The sequence below is a fragment of the Haliotis asinina genome, chromosome 2, assembly GCF_037392515.1.
Source record: "Haliotis asinina isolate JCU_RB_2024 chromosome 2, JCU_Hal_asi_v2, whole genome shotgun sequence".
In the NCBI taxonomy this organism is placed as follows: domain Eukaryota; kingdom Metazoa; phylum Mollusca; class Gastropoda; order Lepetellida; family Haliotidae; genus Haliotis; species Haliotis asinina.
This window is the reverse complement of record NC_090281.1, coordinates 85,568,615-85,590,778: the sequence shown is the minus strand read 5'-3', so window position 1 is coordinate 85,590,778 and position 22,164 is coordinate 85,568,615. Positions and strand designations below refer to the sequence as shown.

The 22,164-nt window shown below is 36.6% G+C and overlaps 1 protein-coding gene across 1 annotated transcript; it reads right to left on the bottom strand.

Annotated features, from left to right (window-relative positions):
• Positions 1–691: 691 nt before the first annotated feature.
• Positions 692–22,138, bottom strand: LOC137274489 (START domain-containing protein 10-like). Its single transcript, XM_067807699.1, has 6 exons — positions 21,850–22,138; positions 13,444–13,591; positions 7,026–7,129; positions 4,010–4,127; positions 3,188–3,240; positions 692–2,340 (listed from the first exon to the last, which is right to left on the bottom strand). Exons 1-6 carry the CDS (start codon positions 22,003–22,005, stop codon positions 2,122–2,124), a joined length of 798 nt encoding a protein of 265 aa, XP_067663800.1. The 5' UTR covers positions 22,006–22,138; the 3' UTR covers positions 692–2,121.
• Positions 22,139–22,164: the final 26 nt, after the last annotated feature.

Sequence of the window (22,164 nt, the reverse complement as noted above, 5' to 3'; positions counted from 1 at the left end):
CCACCCGATACAAACAATAAGACTCCTCCAGGTTGTATTCAGCCCTCTGAAACAACTGTGATCTAAGATGCAAGTGCAAAATGTCAAAAGCTGAGTTATAGTAAATACCAACTCACGTGTAAACAGATGTTGGTGTTTAAAGCTGCATAAAAAGCAGCAAAATACACAATATGAAAAGACTTAATATGTATATCCTCACATACAAAAATATGTATACCTTCACGGAGGGGCTTTCAACAACAGAGTACTTACTGGGACTCAAGTAGGCCTAACAAAGCCTGTATAGACACAGTCAGCCTCAACAGGCAGTAACAGATAATCAGTATAGGTTTGCAATAGACAGGTGTAAAATCTTGATATATACCATCTCTCTTGGAGAAATGAAAGAAAGAATGTACTGAGACAGTAGCTAAGTTAAAACAGTATAAATATAGCTTAAAGTAATCATCTCAAAACATTAATGTACCACTGAAGAAAGATCATGCATCTTTCCCTACATGAATGAGAAAGTTGGGTTTTAATTCATATCTAACATATTTCTCTTGTATCACAGTGTCAGTGTAGTAGGGAGCCATGAATGGTGCCCATGTTTGACGTAACCACTCTGGCAAAGCCAATATGATCATGTATAGTGCTCTCTTAAATGTATATATATGCAATTACTCCAAGATTTTCTTGTGCTGACTAAGCATTTTTTTCTGATGATAGGACAATTTATCAAACTGTTACAATTAACTTTCTCGAACCCAAAAGACATGACATCATGTCAACAAATTGATTTAACCACATTTCCAGTGGTATCATTCAAATCAAAATAAAAACATGGTGTAATATTTATAAATAAGGAAAGTGTTTTTCCTGAAATTGAATGGTTCTGTTCCCCTTTTCAAGGAAAATAATAGCATCTTTTGAAAATGAAAAGAAAACACATGATCTCTAACAATGACAGTGCTACACAGGTATTAAACAGTGGGTCTGTATTCAACATGATTCAACCAAATAAAATTTCATGAAAAAAAATTTAATTTATTCAAAGTGTGTACTATACTATCTATCATGCTGTTGAATGAAAAGGCATTGGTTACCAGGCAATGACTTTAAATAATTAGTGCTTATTGGTGACCTAAGTAATAATTATGTGTTAATTTGAGTCAAATGTTGATTGAAGTGGAGTGCTTTTGCCACTGCCTGAGAACCAAAACAATGATTAATAGCTGTGCATTCCACACTTTCCTATCACTTTCCATAGGGAATCAAAACTTTTGGATAATATCAAGGTGATTCACGTAAATGTTTATTTTGGAAAAAATGGTTATGTAATGTGACTTTTTCTAAAAAGCATTCCACAACCCAAAGCTCACCACCTTATTGCTATGAAAGTAAGAGAACTCCATAGAGTAGGAAACAGAGAGCATGACATCCATGATCTACACAGACAACTACAACGCTGATGACAAATGATGACAGGGGCCCTTGTTGTTCAGACTCTTGCACACAGTGACAGGTGCCCCTAGTGCCAAGATCTTCACATAAAATGGCAGATGGCCTTGGTGCTTAAGTCATCACAAATAAGCTGTCAGTAGATAATGACATGTGCCATTGATGCTAAGAACTTAAAAGACAAATGCAGCTGTCAACAGATAATGACAGGTGCCCTTAGTGCGAAGGTCTTAACAGGCAATGACAGATGCCAATACATATTGACAGGTGCCCTTGGTGCAAAGTTCTTCACATACAATGACAGGTGCCCTTGTTGCTCAGGTCTCCAAAGTGCCCACAAAAATTGATCTTGATAAGAAATTTGTGACATAAATACTGAAATCAAGACCAAAAAATAGTCAGTAGTCTATCTTTCACATGTTTAACAGTACTAAAAAATAGGTCTTATAAAAGTTATATTCGTCTTTCACCTCTCAAAAGTGCTCATTGATCTTACGAAATGTCATCAGCAGATGAATGTTGCCTGTGACGTAGACCAGGTCAGTCTCTGTCAACAGTATATAAGGCTACTGTTTTATAGACAAGATGTATCAATTTTCAGGATGGCTGCTGATAATGTCCCTCAAATTTACCCTTGGTCCCAGTCATTGATATAATACAACATTCTGACTACAACTAAAGCTAAAAATCTTCAAATCGTATATCTTCCTCATTTATGTCTTCTTCATCATCAAGGGATTCTTGTGAAATACCGGCATTGATGGGCTTGATGGCGGCAGGGTCAAGTCGAGGCAGATTACTCATCATCTGCTCTGCATTGAGCCAAGGTTTAAAGTCAGGGCTGTTCTTGCTCTTCCAGTCTGTGTATTTCTTACAAGCTTTGTGAATCCGACTCACAACCTGAGAAAGCAAAAAAAATACTGAATAAGGGGATAGGACTTGCAAACATGTACCACAGTGGAAGGAAGCGAGATCGGGAGGATACAATACCGACTGAAGACTGACCTCATAGCCCCTACACCTTGTCACACATGACCTGTCCTTTAACATTACAAAATGCTTTATACCGATGAATATCTAACTTATAACTTGGGAGTGAAAAAAAAAACCTTGTGAAAGTGTATAATGGTTGCAAAAAATTACTGTTGTGGAAGAGACAGAGAGACTGGGAGTCTGAGGAACAATTTCACTTCCCCTTCTCCTACAATACATGACCTATCCGATAACACTACAAAATGCTCTACATCCTTCTAATTCCAGCACACAACATTCCCTGGTTATCAAATCGATAACCACAGAATAAGAGGGACTAGACAAGAAGATAAATATTGGAGGGAGAGAGGGGAAGCAGCCATACACATCAGTCTCGACACCATCCTCAATGCCACTCCCCCTTTAACACATGACCTGCCCTTTAATGCTGCAACATGTATCAATTTACAGCAGCACTAACAATTTGTGATGTACCACATCAACCACAACCAATAATTGTTTCTGAACTAAAAGTCACCGTTCACACCAGTGCAATAACTAATAGCAGAAAACCTAATGGATGAAAGGCCACATAAAACGTCTATCATTAGCAAACTCTCACTTTGGCAATGGTCATTAAAGGGATAAATTTCAAAGAACATATGTTATACTTGAGTTGAAATAATTCCAGAATGTCAGACTGTCTCTTCCTGCAGGCCACAAACGACCTATGAATGGCTGAGAATGGCTGACAATAACAATAGACACCACTCACCTTTGGAGCCAGCATGTGTGTCAGCTTGTTCACAGCCCATGATGGCAGTTTGCCTGAAACATACAAAACCACCAGAGTGATGGAGGAAGTCAAGTGTGGTCAACATCTCATATACTGTTGTGTGTTTCAGTGCGTGCGTGCGTGCGAGAGTGAAACTTCATGAAAGTTACAGAAATGGCTATAGTATAGCTGGCCTCGATGTTACAACATTTGTTCAAATAAGTGGTCAGCAAATAAATGAGCTTGGCCAGACAATACATATTTAAAATTAATTTTGTGTGTTCAACTATTTTGTAGCAACCACAAAAAGATTTTTGCTTGGATTGGCACAAATATTTACAGGAGCATGGTTCAATGCTGGTAATGAAGCAATGGTTACTACATATAGGGTCAGGTGACGAGAGTTTTTCAGATGATAGAGAGTTCGACATCTTTGATAACAATACTGTCTGTCTATCTAGCTATGTACAATGTTTGGTATGAAGGGTGACATTGAGGTCAAGGGTTAAAGGTTGACTATTGACAGGATACATCTATACAATGATTCCTAGCAATTCTATGGTCTGATGTGATAAGCCTCAAAGAGTGAGTGAGTAAGTGTGTGAGTGAGTGTTTCAGCTTGATAAAGAAGGGAAGTTTGAAATGATCTTACATATCTGCGAAAGCAAACACAATCAGTCAAGTAAATGGCAACATGATAAACCTTAAAACGTATGAAAAGGGCAAAGTAATTGTAATAAATACTATTGAATCTAACATCATAAAATTAAGAATGTACTGGTAGGATATTGATAATTCATTTGACCTATAACTTTGACCTACCTTTAGGATCTGACTGGGAGATATAGGTGAGCTGACATCTGTTGTTATCCAGCTTTCGAATCATGTAACCCGTGAAATATGAAATGCCTCTGATGAAGCCTTTCCTTGGGGGACATTTCTGGAATGGAATTGAGAAAAATATAAATAAATAATAAATAAGCTATTTATATTTAGATAAATGGATAAGAAATATACCAACCCCTTGGTGGCAACTTCACTTTGAAATGAATTTTGCTGTGTTGAGCAAAAAGTAACACTTTCCACATGAAAAATACAAATATCAACATTGACTATTCAAATTAGACATAATGACAAACTTGCCAGATGAATCAGCTAGGCTTTACTTGTTCCATAAATTAATCTGGTACGATAAGAGTCAAATAGAGAGACAGAAAATGAGAAAATGAAAAAAGAGCTCAATCAATTTAGATAATGTTAAATGTCTGGCAACTGATACTGCATTTCATGCTAGGCTAGGCTAGTCGACAGATGGTGATGCAGCGGGTGATATGGCTTGTAACTCCCTCCCAGGCATTAACATATCGTCTTATATCAACCTGAATATTGTGGTTACCACCTGTATGTATCTGCCATCTAAAATTCATATATCACATATTTTAACAAAAGTTTATGTTTGTGCATCAATTGGGGCTTCTATTATTTCAGCAGTTGCTTGACAAAATTGAATGTCATTAAAAAAAGAAATTATGAAAAAAGAACATTGCCTTTGAGAAATGCATTTGGGGGTCAAAAGTGAAAAATTATGGTATCTTCCCATTATGACTACTCTCAGTTTGACTACTCCCAAAATAGACATAAAATGGAGCTGCCCTACACTTAGTAATGTTCTGTACCTGTATAGCTGATTACTCCCAGTTTGTGTACTCTTGGAACATATCAGAGTTGAAGGTTAAAAGTTTCCCTAGACTGAGGCTCAGGGTTGTCTTTCCACTCAAGCACAAAAAGCTTGTATGGCATTATATAACACATGTTGTATCTGTTTAGTTTGGTACTGTATGGTTATACCAAGATGTAGGTAATGTAAATTTATGATAACTTTCAAACAAAGGTTGTATGATAGTTTATGACTATCAAGACTGGCATTCCATAGTATCTAATTCATCAAAATATAATGTTGGGTTGGGTTAAACATAAAAACATCAGTGATGCTGATAAGATTTGTTGTTATTGTTGGTTTACATTTGGTCGATGATGAATTCCATGTTCTGCTAGTATTTGAGACATGTAGATATCAGGCAAGTATATCTTCCTTCATGTACACTTTTTAACTGCAGGTTTGATAACTTTATTTGGCAAATTTCATGCTACATAAACACATTAATTTGTCTTGCATGTTTTCTCTGTCTGTCAATATTACAATGTTTTATTCATTATATTTACAGTACTACTACTTAAGCATGTACAATACGATGTACTAGTGTGCCTACATATAAGTGTTGGTGGCACAGTCTATCTGATGGAGGGGAGAGAGCTAGTAATTAAAAACCACCCAACTGGAACAGGTTGTGTATTGGACTGGTAGCCAAACTGGGAGTAGTCATCTTGGAGAGAACCAAAATTATTAGCTCCTCGGAAAAAACATTTCCAGTTGGTATTAACCAATGACTGCACCAATGTTGTTTTAACCAACCAATCACTGTATGAATTCTTTTATGTTTGGGAATGTTTTTCAGTGAATCACCAGAAGACTGAGACGAAAATGTATATGTGACTGAATGCTATTAGCTCAGTATACACAAGAACAATGTAAATATACAATATGGCAAGTTTAACACCTTTGCCAAAACAATGTCTAACATACAGTATAATACAACAAAAACACGTTCTTAAAATAATCTCATTCACAGTCTACCCGTAACCACAGAAACACGAAATCTTACACAAATTTGTTATGTCATCATGATAATTAATTATTAGAAAATTCAAATGCTTCCTGTACTTAAACAGCAGCTATGTCAAACACAGCTCACCATATCACAGGTGTTGCTCATAACATGAGATTGTGTATTCTTTCATCTGGAAAATTCCAGTTGACAAAGCTGTCAAGGAATTTGAGTGAGTGAGTGAGTGAGTGAGTGAGTGAGTGAGTGAGTGAGTGAGTGCGTGCGTGCGTGCGTGCGTGCGTGCGTGCGTGAGTGAGTGAGTGAACAAACTTCACAGTATTTCACTCACATGACGACCTGCATGCCAGTGTATGAGTGGCTGCTTGTACTAGCCTGAAAAGCTGGTTTTATACACCTGGTCACTGAGATGCCATGCACACAAGAATAAGTACCATTTTACTTAGGAATAATTACCACTCTCGAGATAGACACTCTATGAGTCTAAGCACTACACCACAGAGGCAATCAAGTTGAGTGAGTGATATTAGAAATTAACGGAGGTAAGAAATGCAAATCTTTAGACAATTTCCTGATTTATGAAACCCATGACCAAGTGTTTCCAATGCCAAACCTACAGACACACATCTTAGGCATGTTCTAGGGACTGTGGTGCCTCAGATGACTGTGTCTCAATCTGTCCAAGTCATCATGACCAGATAATCAAGTGATCAGCATTGTGAGCAAATATCAATGTCAGTACGATCAGGTTGTGATAACAAAAAATCAAAGAAGTAACCATGCCAAACCAGCAGACATGTCCGCCACTTCATACAGTCACCATTGGCTTCTGTGGATTAGTCTGTCTCACAGGCCCTGAACCATTAGTTTGACTACTGCCAAGCCTTCTTGCAGTGCTAAAGCTTTAAATGAAGCAAGTCTAGATTTCCTCAGGTTTAGGTTCTGAATCTCTGGTCTCCCTGGGGCTCCTTTTCAATTAAAATGGATTTGTTTCTTATTATCAAAATTATACATATTCAGAGACTAAGTCTTAGTCTAAGTGTGGATGTATTTTCATCAGGATTTCCCATAGTTGTGTGAGTATTGAAGAACATGATCCAAGTGTGCTAGGGCTGCCAATCATATTATGCACAGCACCTGTGTGAGATGATTACCTCATGGTTGACAGAATGGTTGAAGATGTACAACTCTGTGCCAGTATCCAGCCACGACCGCTGTGTTACAAAGTCTCGATTCCTCACTGGAGGGGGGCACCGAACTGAAATATCAAACATTTGTACAGGTACATGTCACAAACATTCAAGAGACAGAAGTAAATGTGGTTTGTGATGGGAGATGAAAATGGGGCTTCACACGGATGAAACAGTATGCTCTTATCACGGTCTGGTATGTATATGTACAAGGTCTTGGTTCCTTTCAGTTAGGTTTGATTCAGTATATGAGATCATCATGCAGGAAAGAGAAGAAAAATAAATTTTGGCAAAATGATTCTTCGATTTCTATACATTTCAGACAGGTTTAAAAGGGTTAAAAATGATGTTACGAAAACTAAAAAATTTTTTGGATTGCATTATGGTATACCAAACAGAAGGCATAAAACCTTGGGCTTAAAATATGTCTGAGATTCTGTTCATGATTATTGAACTTATTTCACCAGTGTATGTGAGTATGGTTTTACACTGCTCTTAGCAAAATTCCAGTAGTATCACAACAGGGGACACTGGGATTGGGCTACACACATACTACGGATGTTGGGAAACAAACCTGGGGCTCCTTTCACAAAGCAACCGTAACTAAGGTTAACCTTAACTCCCATTCTTTAACACTGCACTTGGGTTACCTAAGTCTAAGGTAACAACAAAAAAATACTGTACTAAATTTCTCAGTCCAGTGGAGTTTGTTATGTCTATGTTCTTCTGTATATTTAACATGTTTAATTTTCATGTTAAATTTATGTTTAACATCAAGGAATTAAATATAAATCTTGAAATAACAAAAATATCCTGTAATTGTTTTGGTCGACACATTTAAATGATTTTCTCATTAAAATGAAAATGCAATATATATTAACAATGCTGAATATAGTCTAACTATGGTACCATAAGCGGCTTTAACATGCGCTATGCTACTTGAAGGCTTACAGAAATTTCATTTTTAGTACCTCACATTTATAAATAACAGTTTAGTTCCAAATAAAAATCTTTTACAAAATATTCACAAACATTTGATCCTAGTGACAAAAATTGATCCCCAGATATGGTTCAATTCACAATATATAACAAGACCAGTAGAAAATAAATTTAACAAAAGATAAATATTCCAGAACTTCAAAAGATGCTGCTAGACCTAAAACATTTATGCACACAGAGCTTGAACAGGTCTTTAAAACATTTTTTGTTAGGAGACATACAATGAAGCCATTTTGCAGAGTATTTCAGCAACATAATTATTTCAAAAACAGTACATCTATCACAGGATGTTGGTTCAATATGAACGGATAGTTTGGTAACATTCAGGGTTTCACATTCAGCATTACACAAAGGTTTTATGTCATGTTCACCTTTGAGTACTTGCAGGAAGCATCTGCACACACAGGTATGTTTGAAAACCAGCATTTGACAGATTTGATCATGATAAACATGAAAGTAAGAATAAATGGGGAAGTCTATGGAAAGATGATGAAAACAATGTCACAGAAAATATTTTACTCATTTATCATGCGAGTGACAGTTTAGTTTTGTGACGCTCTTAGCTGTGTTCCAGTGATATCACATCTGGTGAAATAAGAAATTGGCTTCACACATTGTACCCATTTTGGTCTTAACCATTCGACTACCCCAGCATGGGAATAAAGGCAATGGCAGACAAGAGTAAAGAAGTGAACTTTGATCTCTCCTTTAAAGTTTCATGTATTCCTTTCTGAATTTTTATTAAAAGGTTAATACGCAACTTTGATTTTGCAGATTTTGTTATTGGGCCCTTTCAGAATTCTAATCCATCAAAGATGGAGCGTCTGAGCCAAAAATGATTTAAACACATATTATTCTAAAAAGGTGAAAACAATACAAATAATAAAATGTCTAATAATAAGTGTTTTCCTTTGTTATTGTACTACTTCATGTTGTTTTCCTTTGTTATTGTACTACTTCGTGTTGTTTTCCTATGTATGATATGGCAATTTTCTGCATTCTAGCGTTCAATCCCTTGGTAAATGAGTAGGAATATAACACTGTGCTCCTAATCCCACAGAAGTTGACATCAATAAATTTCCCCCTTTATATGCATCACTTCTAAATGTCACTTCTATATGTTTATTGTAGTGTAATGAAAACCTCAGAAATATTCCAGCTATGTAATGTTTTTTCCCTCACACTGACTTTTTGTTATATTTCAGGTGAAGTCGACAAACAAGCAGTTTTAGAAGTTGAAATATGCCAAGTCTGTTAATATATGCAACATACTTTGAAGGATTATCAACACTGATTATTCTCTAGTGCTGAAACTTGGTATTGGCTTAATTTGAAAATTATAAACAGAAAATTTGTGTCATGATTTGATATGTTTATCACTGTTTAATATATTTATTAGCAAACACATCCTGAAGTGTTTCCTGTATTGGTTTCTGAATAATTCTTAACAGATATTGATGCTTTTTGTAATGGTGATGTAAACATTTAAGAAACTACTGATCAACATTATTTATTTTAATTATTTCCAACATACCTCAACATTCTCAACACATGAAAACAGTTCCAGGATTTTAAGAATTGTAGACATATTGTTCCAGGACATTAAAATCATTAGCAGCTTATGTTCCATGAATTATTCATTAAAAGACTGAACATGTTGAAAGAGGTTCATGTATTATTATCACCAGGGTTACTTCATGTTTATATCCTACTTATAGTCATGTTGCCATGGTAACCCTTCTGTAGTGGTATATTGAACATTATTCTCACCTTGTTAGTGCAGTGTGCATAACATAACAAACATTGTATACTACACAGATGACTAAGTTATCATAAGTATGTAATTGTTTCGGACCATTGTCACTAAACAGGAACACATTCAGTTTTCTATTACTAACTGATATTTACAACTTTTTAAAGTTTTACTATCGTGTGAAAAAGCAGAGATGTATGTAATACACAGAATTATATTGAGAGTTAAATAATGCTTATAACACATTTAATATTTATATAAAAAACCTGTGGATTGTTGAAAGTTTTCAATATTCGTCAGTGAATTTAGTTCCTGCCAACATGCCCTTCGGTACTAAACACTGTGTTATATCAGTTTACTGAAGTCAACAGTAGTATTTTCCACAGGTGAGTGATATTACTAAACATATTTTCTTATGGCGACATGGCAAGATTACTTCATACTATTCCAGACATTATCCCTACTGAAAATGAAGTTATAAATTTCAAGATCAAGAAACCTGTTGGTGATGCTGTCCTGAGAGCTATGTTTACTTTAATGCAGTACCAACAATATTTTAGTTAAATGATCAAAGCTTGTCTAATGTTTCTTGACCTAATCAGCTATATTGGTTCTTCTATGAAACTGAACCTTCATCAAACAGTGTATGCACTGAAACTACTTCCAGCATTACCAGTCTGTTTAATCAAAGATGCATTTGCCAGTTGTTAGAAGTAGTATGTACATATGTTAAGATGGGTGTTGTATGAGTCCTGAACCTACCATGAAGAATCACTTGACCTAAAAACCTAAAAATGACTTACTTTTCAAAAGATCAACTTTTACATTAAAAGACATGAGAATAGCAGAGCACAAAAAAAAACAAACACTGGGTGTTGAGGGTCTTTTATTAAAAATGTTAAAAACCAACAAAAGTCCCCCAAATAAGGGGATCCAAGTAAAATTATCATGTCTGCTGTATTAAGCACTTGTAAACATTGATAACCCAGTGTCAGAAAGGTCCTTCTCCTGGCTGCCTCCACAGCTGCTATGACATAATTGATGGAATATTTCTCTGGCTAGAATTTTCTTCATTTTAGAGAAGAGAAACTAGTCACAGAAGAAAGAGAAGGTAGGTGATTAATGAGTTCAAAGCCACACTCATAGACTGTAGCCATGGTGATGAGTGACTTGTGCCCTTTGCATTGTCCTGAGAGAACATCACACCCTTCTCAGCTTTTCACATCCCGAAGGTCTCTTTTATGACATTAAGTGTGGCTGCTTGCAAGAATGACACCCTCAGTATCCAAAACAAAGGGGATAAAACAATTCCAGCTGATGGGATGGTCTTTGTTGGAGATGATACTTCTAATTGTTCGATTATTTAACTACTCAAAAAAAGAAATGCATAGGTAGTTTTTTTCCATATAACTTTTTGAATTTGAATCATTGGCATCTATGTAATCAATATATCTATGGTGAATACTGTCTGCAAACATTTCTGAGTTTGAATCCACTGTCATTGAGGACAACTCACCAAAATGCACTAAAATCTGTTTTCTTCAATAAATGCAATAAATTGTGAATGGAAGAAATTCATGCATTTCCTTTTGCATGCACATAACATACATCATTTCCAATAAAAGTCAGGAGGGGTTCAATGCTCTTGTGGCAGTTGACAACCTTAAATTTGGCATTAAGTCATACCTAGACTTCCTGAGGCTCAGCTCAACAATGCGACTGGTCGTTTGGAAGCTGGGGAGTCTAAGTCTGCAATTGCAAGGCAACTGAAAGTGTCACAGAGTACCATAGCAAGACTTAAGCTCTCTACCAGCAGTAAGGGTCATAAACGTGATCACCCCAACAATGCAGTCAGTGGTGTCGCCAACATCTCCCATTGCCATTGCAAAGGTGGAAAACTGTTATCTTCAGTGATGAGTCACACTATATGCTGCGACATCCAAACTGAAGAGCATGTGTATATCAACGTCGTAACGAACGCTATGCTGCAGATTGTGTACAGGAAGTGGACAGATTTGGTAGTGGAAGTGTAATGGTTTGGGCTGGCATCTTATAAGAATAACCATGGATTTCCTTCCCCAGAACAATGTTCAGGTTCTTGACCTTGACGGAAGAGTACCAACTCATTCCTTGGCACTTCATCCAGAATCTGGTCCAGTCATTTGGACACTGATGCCAAGCAACCATTGATGCTAATGGTGGCCACACAAGATACTCACTGCTCTGCAACCTTGACCTTGGAACACTTGTTACTTGAGACGTACAGTTTCTTGCAGAGTTGGACCATTAATGTTCATGCAGGTTTTCTACATGACTACCCTGTATTACTGAACCTTAAGTGCATAAACTGATAACAATTTTCAACTATGTCTTTCTTTTTTATGAGTAGTATATTTGGACTGAGTCTGGAAGTGGCAAGCCCAGGTTTCACAAATCAAGGCAAGAATCTTTCTGAATCAGTTTCACAATATCAGTTTATCAAGAAACCTACTGAATTTTCTCTAACAAGTGCCAGGGTTAAGCAGTAGTTTAAGAAATAAGCACCAGGCCTCCAATACGTTTTTGGGAGGGAAATATGGTACCGTCTTTTGTGTTTATCATCACATGTCAGAAGCTTTGAACCTGAACAAGCAGAAACTTTCTTCATTACCAATGTTCCTGTGAAAACGAAAATGTCTGCTGAATCAGCAATAAGATCCTCCATCTATCTCCACTATTTGCCTCATATCAAAACTTCCTTTTTGGCCTTGAAAATGGAGAGAGTATTGTGACTAGCAGCTAGCAGTCACACAGATGGCTGTCACAGAGTTGGAGTGACCCCATTTGGAGTGAGCTATTTTTAACTGTTCATTAGGGAACAACTGGACATAGGTTTCCAATGTACCTTGGGAGAAAAGGAAGACAATCCAATAACACAAATCAGGCTAACAAAAAATACATAATGTTGCTCTGTTATGCAATTCCTTGTGAAGATCACAACTTATGTTTCAACCCTTGTAACACAACATCTGTGACTAGAACAAACTGTACAGATGCATGAAGCTGGTGTCACAGGGTGTTATTTGATCCTAGGAACATCTGTTACTACCAGCAGTCGAAGTAAGTGGAACATCACACAGTCTAACACTGGCTTTGAAAACAGCTCATATACTCTTTCATCTTTATTGTTCAGTTTAGCCTTATATATCTAATTTATTTTGTGTTGTCTTAACATGCTCATCATGAGCAATTCCCGAAGGATTTGGATGTAGTTGGGTCAGTGACGTTGTGAGTTAGTTTGTTGTTTAAAACTTTGAAAATCTTTGGTTATTAGTTTGAAGTGATAATATCCAGTAAAATGGGTCCAGTTTGTGTGGATCAGATTGAGCCAGTGTATGGTTGTACCCTACTTTTAGAAATATTCCAGCAATATCATGCCTGAATCTAGAGAGTAATCTCTTCTGACTAGCATGGGTTGCTGAAGTCCAATTCCAACAAGAATCTTGAAGAATAATTTAACTTTCGAAATATTTAGGTTCTTTTGGCAAATTTTTGACAATGGTAAGGTCTTGCTGAATTATGAAAAAGTGACACATGTGACACAATACATATATTAAGTCAGAGGACAAACAAACATTGTAACCATCTTACTTGCATAGTAGCCAATGTCATTGAAAGGGTTAATGACACAGATTTCGTAGCCTTCCAGCATTGTTTGATCCCAAGTCTTCCTGTACAGAGGGTCGTGAAGGACGTCATACAATGTGCTAGCATCAATGTCGTCAAATATTGTGCGAACCTACAAACATCAGGACATACTATACAAAGTATATTCATACAACAAATGGATTTTCCATATAATGAAAGACGTTTTTATGGTTATGCATCTGAATAAATACCGTCTTGGCAATGTAGCTCACCTATATAAGTAGTCAACCATCTAAAAAGTAAACAAAGACAGCGAGTTAACAAATGTTGATGGGTGGGATGAGAGTTTCTTCTTTCAGTGGCATAATACAAGTTCGGATATACAAACCTGAACAACCTCATATATATAAGAATTTTTGTATTTCATGAGTGCACCCTTTCAATAGATTCTTGTACCATCACCAAGCAAGGATGACATCTGTATTGAAACAACCACACTCCATACAGTTTGTTATCCATACAGTTTGTTCAATATTCAATATTTTCTACATAAGACTAAGGAAAAATCGGATTCTTCAGCCCAATGGTTACTGGGTGATAAGGACAGTCAAAATAGTATATTTTGAAAGACTTCAATACTGAAATATGTGCTCAGACTCAATACTAACCATGTTTATTAACAATACCCAATACATTCTTCCAAAGAATGGTTATGTAACAGCTTTTAGAAGCTACGGGTAAAAATACTTCTACACTGAAATTTGTGCTCAGACTCAATACTATCATGTTAATCAACAATATGATTCCATTTTTCAAAGGAAAGGCTGTGTAACAGCCTTTAAAAGTTCCAGGTTTCAGCACAGATCAAATTAAGGTAAAAATTTAAATGATTACAAATTACACCTGGGACCACTACTAAACATGTATGAAAATTAATTCAGTTCTACACACACATGACTGAATGACAATAATTAGATTTTTCAATATGGCTGCCATCTGTGAGTGCCCTGAACATTTGATGGGAAAGTGGACATTGGTTTGTATCCTTGCCCCTGTCCCATAAAAGATACTCAAATGTGCTACTAATTGCTACCCTTCTTTGTGATAGGTATCAAAAGAATAAAACAAGACTGGTCAGCATAGAGTCAGCATGAAGTGTTGATGGGTTGGTCGTTTAATGATACACTGTGTAACATTTCAGCCATACTGTCGCAGTCCGGTAAAAATAATCGAGCCTGGACCAGACAATCCAATGATCAATAACATGACTAATGATCCACACAAATGTCAGCGAAGTCATTCAATCAGGTTAGTCGTCTCTTACGGCAAGCATGGTTTGCTAAAGATCAATTCTAACCCAGATCTTCACAGGCACAGTGTACAGTGCCTGAGTGGGGTATCCATGTTAAACAGCCACAAGGTATCTCAGCTGGCTAGCACTGTAACACAAGCATTAGTCACAATAGCACAATAAAAACAAAACTAACACACGGAACCACACACACATCAAAACATGTTTGGGGATATGTTCACATAGTTTCTTATAAACTATTCTAGCTAATGGTAAAAAAATCTGTGATCTCACTATATTTCAGATTAACTTGTGTTGGAACGCATGACTTTTATATTTGTTATAAATATAGAAAGTTCCATAACTCATTATCTTACAGTCAAGGCGCTAATGACAAACCCATCATGCACAGATTATACATTTCATTGGACCAAACATTGTTAAAACGCAAAACATACCTACTATGAAAAATTTCAAAAGGCCTTGAACTTTGTCCAATATTCAATTCTTGGTGATTAATAATATATTCTTTATCCTTTTCTTCATATGAACAGAACCAAAAAATCAATAATCCTTTTGCTGGTTGATACATACCTCATGATAATAGAATGTCAAATGTATACCACAGACAGCTGTTTCAACATGTGCTCAAATCAAATCAGTGTTAACTAGCGATCCTGGTGAGGGGCAGACTGAACTAAGTTGTAAAAGATCGATTATGCTGATATAATGATCAACGACCTCAAACCTACCACCAGTAAAGATCAACCAAGCCAGCATGTGCACACTATGAATGGAAAATGAACTTAAATCCACCCACATTTCATTGAAATGCACATGGCATTATTATCCCTAATTAACTGGCAATGCATTAATACAAAATATAAAACAAGTACCAAAGTGATGATAAATTGAAGGTAACAATGTTTTTCATTGCATATAAGTGATCCAGAGCCAGTGACTTACTGACTCAAAGTGACTTCATTTTTCAGTTGGGTTACTGATCATTTATTTGAAGAGAGCAGTATATCTTTACATTTCAAACCTTCCATTTGATATTAATCAATGTTATACCTCTTGGCTAAACAGTAAATGAAATGAATGGATCTATATATTCTAGATACCCAATACAAAATATATATTCAATATACCCCAGATCACCCAATACAACCTTACATTCCATATACCCTAGATGACACAATACAACCTTGCAGGTATATTCGACATATCTTAGATCACCCAATATCACCTATATATTCAACATACCTTTGACCATCCAATACAACCTATAAATTCAATATACACTTTATCTCCCAATACAACCTATATATTCAATATACCCTAGATCACTTAATACAACCTATATATTCAACACACCCTAGATCTCCCATTACAACTTACATATTCAAATCTCACATCACTCAATACAACCGTACATTCCATACATTCCACTTCACCCAATACAACCTATACATTCAACACACCCTAGATCTCCCATTACAACTTACATATTCAAATCTCACATCACTCAATACAACCGTACATTCCATACATTCCACTTCACCCAATACAACCTGTACATTCTAGATATGTCCCAGATCACACAATACAACCTGTATATGTCATATATCCCTTATCACCCAATACCACTATAAATTCAATTTTCCACATCACTTACTACAGCCTTATATTAAAAACATTCCACCTTACCCACTACAACCTATATATTCTATATACCCTAGTTCATCCACAACAACTTACCATATGCCCACATATAATGCGAGTTTTTCATACCTAGATTGAGGGGTCAGGAAGGAGGTCGCATTATACACAGGGTATCAGATCTTACGATTTTTTCCAGCTGTTTCTCTTTCAGTTTCCACTGACGAAGTCAACTGCGTTTGATAGCTGTCCCAGCACTTCTCAAGAAAACTTTGCATTCAGTTCGAAATAACTGTTAATATCAGAAATAAAGACCCTTTGTATCTTGTTTCCTTGTTTTTTACGTATATTCTCTGCAAATAAAGTTGAAAGTCCTTTAGATGATCGTCATTTTCGCCTCACGTGATAATGGTAGCCATTTTCCTGCAAAATCCCGTTTACCACAGACGCAAAGGTACGACAATTCACTCCTTATACATTACCACTACAATAGGTTACTGATTGTGCCTTATACTAAGAACTGGGGTTCAGAAACGCGACACATCACGTAGGTTTCACTGGGTCACTCTCAACGTTAAAAATATGAACTCCGCACACTGTTAGCAAACACTTCCGTGTTTCATGAGCGGGATCATCTCATGTTTCTTTTATCTATTTAGTATATTACTTGGATAATTATATATATTTAGCTTAAATTATCACTGCAATCACTTTGTTCCTTCAGAAAAGTATATGGTTACATGCCTATACTGAAATACATGGCAAAATAAACAAACATATAACCAGTAACGAAAATACATTTTGTTTGCTGGAGATGGTCCCTACAATACATGTGACCTTGCAATGTGTTTTGGAGTTATACACCCGAAAAAACAACAACGCAAGACAAACACATAGATATTGGATGTGTGCTGGTATTGTGCTTCATTCTAGGTCGTTTTGGAATAATACACTCCACAAAGCTTCGTATAAATACAAACTATGACAAAACACTTTTTTATTGGTGCCGGTGATGTGCTTCATCTGTGGTCGCATTATACACAGGGCATATGATTTATTCTCGATTTTGAGGGGGTGTAGAGGGGGGGGGGGGGTCGCATTATATGCAGGTATACACGGTGTATGCCCCAATCACCCAATACAACCCGTATGTGCATAATACCACATATAAATTCAGTATACCCTTCATCACCCAATACAACCTTATATTCAAAATACCCAACATCACGTAATACAGCCTTACATTCCTTAGACCCTTCATCACCCAACACAACCTTATATTCAAAATACCCAACATCACCTAATACAGCCTTACATTCCTTAGATCCTTCATCACCCAACACAACCTTATATTCAAAATACCCAACATCACCTAATAGTCTTACATTCCTTAGACCCTTCATCACCCAATACAACCTTATATTCAAAATACCAAACATCACCTAATACAGTCTTACATTCCCTAGACCCTTCATCACTCAATACAACCTATACATTTCATATGCCTCGATCACCTAATACAACTGTGATCAATAGTAACACATAGCGAAGATGTCATTCAGGATTGGTGAAAACTGTAACTGACTAATTTCTACAACTGCCGTGACATCAAGTTGACAATTGATTGTAACATCATAGACATAACCATGATGTAATATGTTTGGATACAAAAAGAACAATGTTCAATAAGTGGCAATTACTGTCTCTAGGCCTTTTTAGTCCTTATACCCTAGATCACCCAATACAACCTACACATTTCATATGCTCTAGATCAACCAACACAAACTATATTTTCCACAGACCCTAGATCACCAAACACAACCTATATATTCCATATTCCCCAGATCATCAAACACACCTATATATTCCATATACCCAAGATCACACGATACAAGTTACAACCTACACATTTCACATGCCCTAGATCACCCAACACAACCAATACATTACATTCCATATTCCTTATATCACCCAATACAAACTATATATTCCATAGATACTACATTACCCAATACAACCAACATATATCATATGCCCTTCCATATACCCTATATCACCCAATGTAACCTTTACATTCCATATACCTTTGATCACTTAACACAACCTTACATTCCACATACCCTAGATCACCCAATACAACCTACATAATTCATATACCTTTGATCACCCAACACAACCTATATGTTCCACATGCCCCAGATCACCCAATACAAACTATGTTTTCCACAGATCCTAGGTCACTCAGCACAACATCATATTCCACATCCTCTAGATCACCCAATACAACCAATATATTCCATATCCCCTAGATCACCCAATCCAGATTTATATTCAATATACCCAAAATCACGGAATACAACCTATATATTCCAAACACCCCACATCCCCCAATGCAACCATATACTTCATATACCCCTTTATTCACTGGTCCCTTGGGTCCAAGGGTTGATGTACTTTCGATGTTTGTGTATGTTGCCTGAGCTAAGGGAACATGAAAAAACATCAAGGGTACATTGTAAGTTGTTCACTGGTCACAAGTGTACTGTGCATGATGCATGATGCAATGTTATTCCAGACAAATACCACAAAGTACCGAATGAGTAGCTTTTGGCAGCGGGATGTATTGCAATACACCTCACTTGTACACAGGGTGCACTGAAAATAACAGAGCCAATCAGACAGCGACAATCAGACAGCGACATTTATGTGTGAGGTAAGACAATATATTATATATATAGGTACTGTCTTAGTAAAGTCTATGTAATCCCCTTCTTAATATTCACAGAGACTACATTTGAACGTTTTGTAAAAATTTATTCACTGGAGAGAGAGTCAAATGTTTTCGAAGGCATCGCTAGATTTTGCAGACACAAGAAAAACAAATTTACAGTTATCTCGCTTCCATCCATTTCCATTCGCAAAACATTGGAAATTTCCATGCATCATGTGTCATTTAATGTTAGTCAAGATAAAACAGTAACTACCATGAAGTACCGAGTGAGTTGCTATTGGCAGCAGAGAATACTGTAATGCACCACGCTTTTGTGAGATAAGATACGTGAACAACTTATAATACATTGCCACCATACATCCAGATAAAGTTTGGCTGTATCTTCCCATTATGACTACTGCCAGTTTGCCTACTCATAAACATAAGCACATTGTTAATTCAACTTATTATGAAGTGTATATGATATATCGCATAACTCAATACAAGTGTTTACTTGAACGCTCCTACAACAATGGACCCATGAAAGTCCCGGGGTAGAATTTGCCTTCAGCAACCCATGCTTGCCATAAAAGGCGACTATAAGAGGTGACTAATGGGATCGGGTGGTCAGGCTCACTGACTTGGTTGGCACATGTCATCGGTTCCCAATTGCGCAGATCAATGCTTATGTTGTTGACCACTGGATTGTCTAGTCCAGACTCAATTATTTACAGACCGCCGCCATAAAGCTGGAATATTGCCGAGTGCAGCGTGAAACTAAACTCACTCACTCACTCACTCCTACAACAATGACCTATATAATTAGTTGAACAAATATTGTTTGCACCTTGCATAGCTATGGTTGTGTATACATGTTGGTGGAACAGCTAGTAATTAAAAAACATGCAACTGGAACAGGTTGTGCATTGGCATCAAACTGGCAATAGTCATAATAGGAATGAACTGGTATATCCAAGGTGGACCTGTATGAACATAATCAATGACATAATTACTCAGGAGTAGATTTGGCATCTGACTGCAGTCTATACAGTGAAGTCAACATGGCAATGAATATACCAATTAACTTCATTTCCGCTTAAAGAGCTTTTTTGAGATTAAGAGGGTTATTTTATCTCCAAAAGAAAAGGATTAACTCTTGCATTGCACCAATATGCTTTGGTGATCAAACTTGGCATTACATCCAGGGAATTAGAATATTTGTTCTCAAAAAGCTTGGCGGTGACATTTATGATAGAGAAAATCTATTTCAGCAGCTCATGGCAGTATAACCAGTTTGGCAGTATATCCATGTGTGACTGTAGATTGGAACAGATAGGTGCCTGCCAGGTGAGGTGTAGAATGTAGGTTTGGTAGGGGGTATACTCTCTTTCTCTTTCTTGAGTGAGTGAGTTTAGTTTTACGCCCTCTTTTAGCAATATTCAAACTACATCATGATGGGGGACATCAGAAAATGGGCTTCACATATTGTACCCATGTGGGGAATCGAACCTGGGTTTTGGGCATGACAAGCAAACGCTTCCACCACTAGGCTACCCCACCGCCCTTTCTCTTTCTTGTATTTGGGAAGATAAGTGTGGGGGATTGTGAGGTGTATTGTGGGAGGTTTTTCATGGTGTCTTGGAAATGTGTAAGGAAGTTGGTATAGCTTTTAGTTTCCAAGAAGTGTGGAGAAGTGCATCAGCTTGTCTTTGTTTGTGGGCAAGTGTCGGAGGTCCTGTGAAATGATTTTTTGGAATTGCCCTATATGGCTATAAAGTTGTTTATTTTTGTATCTTAGTTTTTTAGCCAAACATAATTTGGAATGGTCCCTTTCAGGCTGGCTAGGTTACAGATATCTAATTTGTAAACTCAGTTTATATATCATGCCAATGTTCTAGATAATTTAAATGCACAAAAGGATTTAGAGAGAAACCAGTCTGTTCACTGTTTTTAATTGATAGGTAAGAATAAGAAACAGTAAGTAGCAAAATCAATGTCCATATAACAAGTATGAACCAAGCAAGTTGTTACCAAAACAACTATAAACATCAACACACACAGGAATGTCTTGTGGTAAACTGGTTTGGTACAAATGGAATGAAGTTACTGTCTCCTCTATCTGTTAAGTGCTATAAGTATTAGTTTTCTATATATGTCACCACTAAGGGCTATATATCATCCTGTTAGAAAAAAATGTGCCACAATATTCATGCAAACCAATGTTTTGTTTTCAATGGATATAGAGTTAATAAATTTTGAATACTTGCTTCCAATAAAATAGCATATACATATCTGGGGGTAAGTTATTAACAAATCATTAAGGAAGACACCAATATGTAGACATTTAGAATTTTAGGATTTATCAATTTTTGGGGATGCAGGATGTGTGGCATGTTGGTTGAGATTTCTTTATGGATGATCCATACTCCTTAGAAGTGACACATAGAGAAGTGTCACATAGAAAAAACCCTCATACAATGAATCTTTGAGGAAAAGCTATTATCCGACATGTATGACTGAGATGTACATTCACAGTATATGTATGGCTGATGATATATTATCACAGCAAAGGACCAAGATAATTAATCTAAAGTTATCAAGTATGTACCCTGATACATAAACGCCTATAATGATGACTAGCCTCTGTCTAAAGGTTATTCATATCGGTTCTATAAACACACTCAGCACATTAATTCCGAATCAACGGGTTGGCAGGGTAAAAAGTCTGACCCAAAAAATTACTCACCTTAACCATTTTGAAATTTGATACATCGTTTGTTTTCGTCCACACCGTCGTGCTCTGTTTATTGATTTCTAGTTTCCAGTCAGAATGATCGTCACACATCGTTTTAAGTTTTTTGAAATCGGCATCTTCCGCCACCCTCACCTCACCGATTTCCATTTTGAGGTATGTGAAGGTTATTTATTTGATATAATCTTGTTCTGCCTAAAGCGTACCCAAACTTCGGTGTGTCCGACGAGCGAGTACCTGTCAGGTGTGTTGACTCGACAGTCGCTACCGTAAACTGGTATATGCTGTTGTGTGTCAATCTGGTGTCGT

Excerpts from the sequence above, each read along its gene's own strand:
- LOC137274489 (XM_067807699.1), bottom strand. The coding sequence starts at position 22,005 with ATGGAAATCGGTGAGGTGAGGGTGGCGGAAGATGCCGATTTCAAAAAA. Across the intron at positions 13,592-21,849 it reads CAAATTTCAAAATGGTTAAG|GTTCGCACAATATTTGACGA; the intron begins GTGAGTAATTTT and ends TGATGTTTGTAG. Across the intron at positions 7,130-13,443 it reads TGACATTGGCTACTATGCAA|TTCGGTGCCCCCCTCCAGTG; the intron begins GTAAGATGGTTA and ends TTGATATTTCAG.